This window comes from Colletes gigas, unplaced genomic scaffold (genome assembly GCF_013123115.1).
Source record: "Colletes gigas isolate AHSC1104 unplaced genomic scaffold, ASM1312311v1 Colletes_gigas_Sc00004, whole genome shotgun sequence".
In the NCBI taxonomy this organism is placed as follows: Eukaryota; Metazoa; Arthropoda; class Insecta; order Hymenoptera; family Colletidae; genus Colletes; species Colletes gigas.
Window position 1 is genome coordinate 9990956 of NW_025106633.1, and position 9045 is coordinate 10000000.

General features: G+C 40.0%; 2 protein-coding genes and 1 non-coding gene across 3 annotated transcripts in view; all 3 read right to left on the reverse strand.

Moving 5' to 3' along the window:
- Nucleotides 1-6: 6 nt before the first annotated feature.
- Nucleotides 7-5663, reverse strand: LOC122405393. Its single transcript, XM_043410089.1, has 6 exons — nucleotides 5593-5663; nucleotides 2172-2308; nucleotides 1687-1970; nucleotides 1234-1467; nucleotides 283-777; nucleotides 7-170 (listed from the first exon to the last, which is right to left on the reverse strand). Exons 1-5 carry the CDS (start codon nucleotides 5661-5663, stop codon nucleotides 307-309), a joined length of 1197 nt encoding a protein of 398 aa, XP_043266024.1. The 3' UTR covers nucleotides 7-170; nucleotides 283-306.
- Nucleotides 5664-7729: 2066 nt separating this feature from the next.
- The window catches only part of LOC122405410 (transcription factor VBP), a 2956-nt gene continuing 1640 nt past the window's right edge, over nucleotides 7730-9045 (reverse strand). Inside the window, exons 2-4 of the mRNA XM_043410119.1 lie at nucleotides 8900-9045; nucleotides 8033-8210; nucleotides 7730-7939 (exon numbers count right to left, since the gene is read on the reverse strand). The exon at nucleotides 8900-9045 is cut by the window's right edge and continues 98 nt beyond it. Of these exons, the coding sequence (XP_043266054.1) occupies nucleotides 7730-7939; nucleotides 8033-8210; nucleotides 8900-9045 (534 nt within the window). The remainder of the gene's footprint in view (nucleotides 7940-8032; nucleotides 8211-8899) is intronic.
- On the reverse strand, nucleotides 8728-8800 carry Trnam-cau. The gene has a single exon. It is a non-coding gene; the product is annotated as a tRNA-Met (tRNA).

Here is a 9045-nt window from a genome sequence, read left to right on the forward strand (position 1 = left end):
ATACGAAGCTAATAAATTCTCGTTGTAGTTGCACAGCTCGAATTGAAAGGAGGAGAAGGGTTTGATTAAATATTAAACGAGTCTCATTATTATATTTCATCCATTTATACACGTTTTCTGTTAAAATCTTCCATAGATATAAATCGAGCGACACTAGGCGATCTTGAAGGCTAAAATATGAAAATCAAAGTGTTGATAACGAAAATATCAAACTGTGTGAATGGAAAGTCGAGCGTGTGCGTGTCCACGCATCATCGAGAGCGTTAAATAAACAGTCTTTACCTTGTTAAACGTAGAAGTCTAACATCAGCACCGAAAATTCGACTTTTTCATAGGAATGCCGGTTGGTCCGTCGACAAATTCACAAATGTTAAAGCCAAGCCTGACCAGAGGATGGCAGTTACTTTTAGGGTTGCCCCATTTGCCCCTGAATGTCATCCAGGTGGGCAGGATGCCATTGTCCTCCTTTAGAAGCAATTCCATCTTCTTCCACGTGGGCCACGCGGTACCGAAACCGCTCTCGTCGTAAAGGCGAGGCAATCTGACGAATTTGTGCTTCCCCGGTGCTGTCCAGAGTCCGTGCGATCCACGCGCGCTGAACAGTATCGGATGAGAGCCACCGGCGGTGTACACTCTTTCCGGGAATATCGGTTTCTGGAAAATGCCTTTACGCGTCTCCTGGCTCTCGTAGACAAAAGTACCGCTTCGCAGATCGTACCGATAGAAAGCCCCGGCATCGTGGGCGGAGACATACATCGCTGAAGGATGACTGGCATCCTAAATTAAAAACAGGAAAAGGTGCGTATCCGTTACACGTTATCTTTTATCGCCATCGTGGGCTTGAACAGTTTCAAACTATTTATATTTTTTGATAGATTATCCTGAGTGCTTATCCCCTTGAACCGAGGGTGGATCCAGGAGAGGAGGGGAGTGATATTTTAAAATATTTTTTGTAAGACTTAAAATTTGTCTCTGATTCGTTTATTAATATTTTAATTACTTATTATGGAAATCTCAAAAACATTTAGAATGTAATATAGAGTGAATAATAAAAATACTTTTTAAGGTACCGTAACTCTTGGTCGAAGGAGGAGGAGGAGGAGGAGGAGAAGGGGGAGGGTAGCGATCGACCAGATTGCACCGTAAATACACCGGTACGCTGAATGAAATGGAAGTTGAATGCATGCAGGAATAACTGTATCGACACGAAGAACGAAGCGTGAGCTTGTCTACCTTAAAATATAGACTCATGTGTTCCCAATCGCCGACGTGATTGCCGTACTCCTTGAACATTCCGAGGCACATACCGCCTACAGTGGGTATCGGCCAGCTACCAAAAAATCCGAGATCCAGAACACAGACTGCCTTTCCCTCGCTGAACGGATAGAACATCCAATAGGTCACGTGAAAGCGCAGCTTCCGGGACCTGTTCCATTTTTTCTTCTTTTTCTCGAAATCTGTGATTTTCTGCGAGCGGGCGCGCAAATGAAACTAATCAATGCTAGTGAAATCGATGACCTACCAGTGGTATGAATTTTATTTTATTTTTTTGAAAGACAAAAAATTTCTTGCTTTGTATTAGATCGTTCAGGTATTTAACTTATTTACAGTTTGCAGGATATTTAAACACTTGTTTCAAACTGAAGATTGAAACGTGTTTTTTCACGAGATTCTCATTGTACCTACCTCGACGCCAAGTTTAGAATCGCCCTTCCAAACTTTCCCCGGGACGTCGTTGGTCAGAATCATCGGCGAACCGAAATCGTCCAATTGGAGCGCATTTTGCGAACGTATCGACGCGTCGCTCCCCTTTCTCCGTAATTTCTTTTCTTCCCTCGCGGCCATCGAGTTCATCGCGTCCGTGGAGGCCTCCGAAGGATCGACGCAATTCTTGATCACGGTGTAAACAGGCACCGAACCAGCTGGCTTCCGGCCGTACAAGAACGACGACCGATTCCTCAGCAACGTCTCTGCAGACGCGAACTGCTCGGTCATTCGATTCCCAGTAAATCGATCGAGCGATCTTTAACACTAGATTTATGGAACTCGTTGTTTCGAAAACCCGTATCTTAATGTAATCGTCAACAGATGGGGTTTCGATAAAATTATGAGCAATTAGTCCCTAAATCTAGCGTTAATCTCAACGACCGCGTACCGTTTTCATCATTTACCTACGTCGATACTGGTGCAAAGATAATCGTTGTCGGATTGCATGTTGTCGAGGAACTCGGGCACCCCGAGGGGCAGAAACAGTTCACCAGGCGCAAGCCATACCAATGGTGCCCAGTCTCGTACTAATCCTTTCACTGTAATTAATCGTACATGCGATTGGTAACCTTTCGTCCTGCACTGATAACAATAATCGCGATTATACAGGTTGTTCAGCAACCATAGAGAAAAAATTTAATAGGAGATTCTAGAGGGTAAAATAAGACGAAAATCAAGAATACCAATTTGTTGATGGAGGCTTCGTTAAAAAGTTATTAACGTTCAAAGTTGCGCCTGTGGAACGTCAACCTGCGAACAGCTGTTAGTGGTTCTCAGTCGGTATGAGAAACTTTACTTACCGACGCGACGTATCGACAGCCTCACAGTTTTCTGAATGAGAACCACTAGCAGCTGGTCGCAGATTGCCGTTACACAAATCAAGAATACCAATTTGTTGATAGAGGCTTCGTTAAAAAGTTATTAACGTTTAAAGTTGCGCCTGTAGAACGGCAACCTGCTTACAGCTGTTAGTGGTTCTCAGTCGGTATGAGAAACTCTACTTACCGACAGCAGCTGTTCGCAGATTGCCGTTACGCAGGCGGAACATTAAACGTTAATAACTTTTTAACGACACCTCGATCAACAAATTGGTATTCTTGATTTTCGTCTTATTTTCACCTCTAGAATCTCCCATTAAAATTTTGCCCCGAGGTATACAGTGTTGAACGAACAACGAGACAACGCAATCGGCAAATTTTTATTAGAGTTTTGTTATTTGATGTCTTATTGCGCGAGGTACTCGGGTAGATATAATCGTCCAATTATTTACAGGATATATAAAAGTTTAACGTGCAGGTTAATGGAAGAGAAACGCAGGGATCACACGCAATATCAACGTCCGCCGACAATAACATAATGTGTTTATTACAAAACCTGTTACCACGTGCTACTCGTTTCGATATGTGGTACATAGATTTAGGTAGAAAAAACGAACAGCCTAGAGAGATTCTACTTTCGTTGCATCTCGAAAGATTATTAAGCGATGTGTCTGTGTAGGGGTCGCCCCAGGCGCACCCACATGCAGATGCCGCTTGAACCTGCTTGAAAGAGGAAGAGTAAGTCACCAGGTAGGACTCGTAACCTCGTTATCTGTTCAATGGGAATCGAAGCAGCTTTCGAGTTTATTTTCTACCGTTTACAGCTTTCAAACTAAGTATACTTACTTAAATAAATACTCTTTGCGGTAATTTGCAAGCAATTAGAAGCCCCGGAAAGTTTCGATCTCGAAAGAATACAATTTCTAAACTCCATCTTGTAAATTAACGCGTAACAATAAAGTGGGATTACTTTCACCGTTGTCGTAATCGTAATTATTATGCACAACAGATACAGCGTTACCGTAATTGGCGTTACGACGCGTTGCCCATTATATTTACGCAATTAACCTCTTCAGAGCAGCTGTTAATTAAAATGTATACAAGATAACGAATCTCTAATTATTAATGTCGCATTACACACTGTTACGTTTGTGTCGAGTAGTTTTCGTAATTGTTGGTTCGATAGATATTTTAAATTACCAAAAAATATATTTTTTTACCGAAAACAAAATTCACGACCGTGAAAGTTAAAGAGCAAGCGTTATGTAGAACGAGAACGGGTTTCTGGTGTCTCCTACTTTGTTGCGAAGTTAATTATCTCGTTGCTTACGTTAGACCAGTCTCATGATATAATTACACACGAGCATAAAAACATCTGAATTTTTTGTCGTAATGATCATACGAAGATAATGAAGAAATAAAGCATCGACCTTTACGGTATCCTGACATCGATTACTTAATTTTCTAAGCTGATTTAATCCATTTGCACTGAAATATTAAGTCTCTAATGCCCCTTGTAATATTTGTAAAATATATGTTTACATATTTATTATTTTATGAAACGTATTTTAATATTTATCAGTCAATGCAGGGATAGATTTTATTAAGATACGCACACTTTCCTCGAATTAGAAAGAGCAACCAAAACGCTGGACAACCGTCCAGCGATTCATTTAATTATCCTCCGCGAGTGCGTGTAATACGAGCGAAAACGAAGATTAATGGAAACTCGTTTTGGCTTGCTTGACAATCGTGAAACCGGTCCGAGAAATGGGACGATCGATTTTCAGCCTCCCATCAATTCATGGCCGTGAGTTTTGTTCCTGAAACTAGATCGGTCGATTTCGAAACAGCGCCACAGTTCCATTTTTCTCCTTTTCCAAACATATGTAATTCAATTCTATCGTGAAAAAAATTAATTTTAAATTCAAGAGAATGGACGTAAAAATATTTTGGTTACGAAACTTCTTCCTGTTACGCAAGGTGAACATTGTAGTTTATTAATAATTTATCACGAAATAGGAATATTATATCGCGGGAGATAGAAAGCAATTGAATTTTGGTCACGCAACCACGCTTTCCAGTCTGCCGTGGCACGGTGTGTTTGTCTCGTTAAAACGTTTATGTTAACTCATCGCAATAATTGGCATAGTTGGCGGATAATACAATTTCACCGTTAATCCGGCGATTCTTGGCTTCGAGCGGTTACTATGGCGACCGTGTCCCGGTTCGAGATGCCTCCGGTGCCACATTCGCGACTAAGGGGCAGACCAGGTAGGGACTCGCATCTTCCCCCCACTCCAATATATTCCCCTTACTGCGCCTGCTCGCACGGGTGACCCGATAAATTCCAACATTCTGTTTCGGGCAACGGTGGACGGAGTCGTTGCAGTACAGTCGCTTCTCAGTGACGTAAGCGAACGGGGTTCCCCGACACAGCACGGGGAACATTGCAAAGTGGGAGAAGATGCGAGTCTCTACCTGGTCTCCCTGTTCATGACCTTATCGCTTTATAGTAAACATTCCTCGATGGTAATTCGCAAAGTAATCAACCCACCCAGAATATTCCGTACGGTGAAATCGCAGCAAAGAGTGTAACCATATTTATGTATGTAAAAATTTAGCCCTTTGTCGTTTATTCGAACATGGTAAAGTTTTCATTCTTTTTCCTATTAATAACCATATAGTTCCGTTTACAATTTTCTTGACTTCGGAAGTAAAAGTGTAAAAACAGTGTGTTTAATGCCCAAGTTCTGGTAAATTCGTTTCCGTTATGTTTCCGTCATCATAATTACGTTAAGCACGGGACACGGGAGGATAATTCCTATTCATTAGATGCACTGGTTTCCTTTGTAATATCTTGATGGCGCGAGGTTTAATACGCTTTAATCTCAATGAGACCTGGGCGTTTTATCAAATTTTCATGAAACATTGAAGCGACATCTAAGGGATATTGCTTTCGAACCTTAATAACTATTTGTCGTTTGATTCGATCTCCTTACCCCATTCCTCTTCGTCAGTTTCCGTGGAATCGGCGATCATACAAACGATACACAGAATCATTATCAAACACTGCATCGTATCCGACTTCTACGCACATTTTGACGACTAAGTGCCGGAATGTCCGCGTAACACGAAATTCTTAAACGCGGTTCATCGTCGACGCACCATTTTCCCGCCACTTTTGCATCTCGCCGCTGTCGATCACCGAAAGAACGCCGAGACTTCGAGGTTAGGTACGCCGACGACGCTCGTGTCGTCCTGCTACCAGCCAGAGTGTTTCTCGGGTAACTGACCGGTTCTCCACGGTACCCCGTGCCTCTCACTGAACAAACATTACCGTCGCTTACAGCCATCGTGCAGCCTGTTACGAGGATGTCGAGGGAAACTCCGAACTCAAGTTAACCCTTCTATCCACTCGAAAGTTTTAAACACCGTACGCTCGCTTTTCATGTCCCACGGTTATACGCCCACGTGCACGAACAGTTTGTATCTTTTAATCGTGCAATGTTTTTCTATGTAAACATGTAAACAGTTTCGCGATCGGTAACGTAGTCCTGCGTCGTTTCAAATTTGTTAACGGAATATTGGCAGTTAATACAACTGTTAATGGAATTGTAGCATCGATAAAGAATGAGCACAAACAGCAATTCATAGATGGAGATTTTTGTGAAGTATACGAATTTGTTTATGGATTTAAATCGATCCACAAATTCTAGCGAGTGACTCAATAATATTATATTCCTTAAATCAACGTAGTCTCGATCTTATCTATATATTTCTGTCTCATAGTTCTATCGGAAGTGTTCATTTGAATGCAGAGAGTAAAAGGAATTTCTGCTCGCGATTGCGGAACGAAAACGAAGCTAGTGAATCGAAAACCGCGGAAATTACTTACAATTAGTGAAAACGAAAGCGCGCTCTACACGACAATCATCGAATTATTTGACCGTTCGAATAGACTAAAGCATAGTTATTTTAAATAACACGTAGCTGAATAAATAGAAACATATCCGGCCACAGAGTATATTTTCGGTGAAGAATTTTTGTCTCGAAAGTGCGTAGGATTTCGAGGGTATGCGTATTCACAAAAAATGATTGTAATTGACCCCTGCAATCGAAAATAATTTTTCCAGAAAGATTTGAAACTTTTCAATTTCGCCGAAAAATTTGTCTACCTATTCGAATTTTTTTCTCGAAAGTGCGTAGGATTTCAGGGGTATGTCTGTTGACAAAAAATGCTTGTAATTGACCCCTGTAACTAAATATAATTTTTTCAGAACGATTTGAAATTTTTTAATTTTGCCGAGAAATTTCACACTTTATCGAATTTTTTTCTCGAAACTGGTAAGGAATTCAGAGGTATGTCTGTTGACCAAAAATGCTGGTAATTGACCCCTGTAACTAAGAATAATTTTTTTAGAACGATTTGAAATTTTTTTTTCCGTCGAAAAATTTCACACCTTCTCGAATTTTTTTCTAGAAAGTGGGTAGGATTTCGGGGTTATGTCTATTCACCAAATATGATCGTAATTGACCCCCACAACCGAAAATAATTTTTTCAGAATGATTTGAAAGGTTATTTCGTTCAATACGTAAAGTTTTATTTATCAATAGTTACAAAATAATACATCGTTCACTATTTACACTAATTTCTTTAAGAAATGAAAATCTATCACGAAATATCTACATCTTAACTGAACTTAAAATACTTTTTCAAGTACTCTACTGTTCAATAAATTTATACTATATTTCATTGGTAACGTCGGAGTAAAAAATAAAGCATATTTTGTTTTCTAGTACGTGTTTCGATAAATTAAATCATTCTCTAAATCTTGATTTTAACGTATATAAATAAGTTAAAGGGAAAGTGTAGGATGAGAAAGTTCTCAAGTACAACGTTTCCTCTTTCAAAAATACCTACAAATTCTGTTGTCCCCACTTTTCTTATCAAGATGACCGCCATATAATGTATACAGAGATCAGTGGTCAAACTTGAAAGCCTTAATCCGGCTTTGCTAACAAGGTTATGTCTGACCGAGCAGTTTAATATCACATCGCGGATACAGCCCTTTGAGATTCTTATCCAAAAAATACTTATTCAATTACTAAACATTTCCACCATCTTCTTGAGAAAGTTCGTTTCAAATCTGACAATCCAAAGTTGCTGCAGAGTGTGGGGGGGACAGTCTGATAGGTGTCATGGAGGAAATCGAACGCTGAATAGACTGCAACGCTGGCGTTTGCTGTTTAATTAACATATGTCGTAGAGATTGTGCTTCCTCTCTAAGCGTTATTATTTGCGCCCTCAAAATCGCGTTCTCGTGCTCCAACATAGTTGCCCGCAATGCGATCTACAATTTAACATCGATTATTGAGCATTAAATTCCTAAAGGAACATTTTTATTTTATTACAATACTTTTTCTTCAAATTCTTCTTTACTCACGTGGTCTTCTCGAATTTTACGAGCGTCGCGAGACTTCTTCGCTGCTTGATTGTTGCGTTTACGTCTTTCGTAGTATTTCTCATCCTTCTGATTGTCCGGGATTGGTTTCTTTTCACTTCTAGGCCGCCGTTGCACGTTCGTGATGCCGTTCGTGTTCAGAAGATGGCGGGTTACCATACTACCTGTTTTACCGACGCTTATTTTACCCACTGAGAACCTTTTCAAATTAAAAATACAAGTCCACGGCGGTTATTCAAACAATCAAATTTAACATTGTCGTTGAATAAATGAAATATTGATCGTTTTCGACCACAAACTTGCTTAAACAACTACAATATAAAATCACAGACGAGGTCTACGATATACCTCGTTTGAGAGAGTGAAATTTACTTTACCAACAACCAATTATTTTCTTTCAGGATAAACAATCATTTTATGTTTTATTATTTTAAAGACGATCAGGTTTGTGTTTGAAACTGTTACACATTTTGCTTATCCAACGACAGCATTAAATTTTATCGTTCGAATAATTACTCATGTATTTTTAATTCTTCGTTGAAATATTTTGTACGTAAAAAAACTATTTACAATTGTTCTGCTTAGAAACGAAAGACACGCGATCAATGTACATTTAATATTGACGCGACGAAGGCGAGATGTGTTATTCTTATGAAGAATAAAAATACAAAAACATATGCCCCGGGTGAGGATCGAACTCACGACCTTAAGATTATGAGACTTACGCGCTGCCTACTGCGCTACCGAGGCGCTTGTATTCCATGTTTTTAATCACTAATGTTAACGACAAAAGCTCGATAACCATTACGTGTTTAATTTTCTCAATGAGAAAATTAGCAAAACGTCAACTTGCCTGTATTACCGTTCGAGAATGGCTGTGGTACACTTAATGGTTGCATTAAAGGTGGCACGGCAGATAAGAACGGTGGTTGGAGCAAAGATCCCGGAAGGGAAAACGTAGCGGACAGTGACGATGGTGTTAATGGCGATGGTGT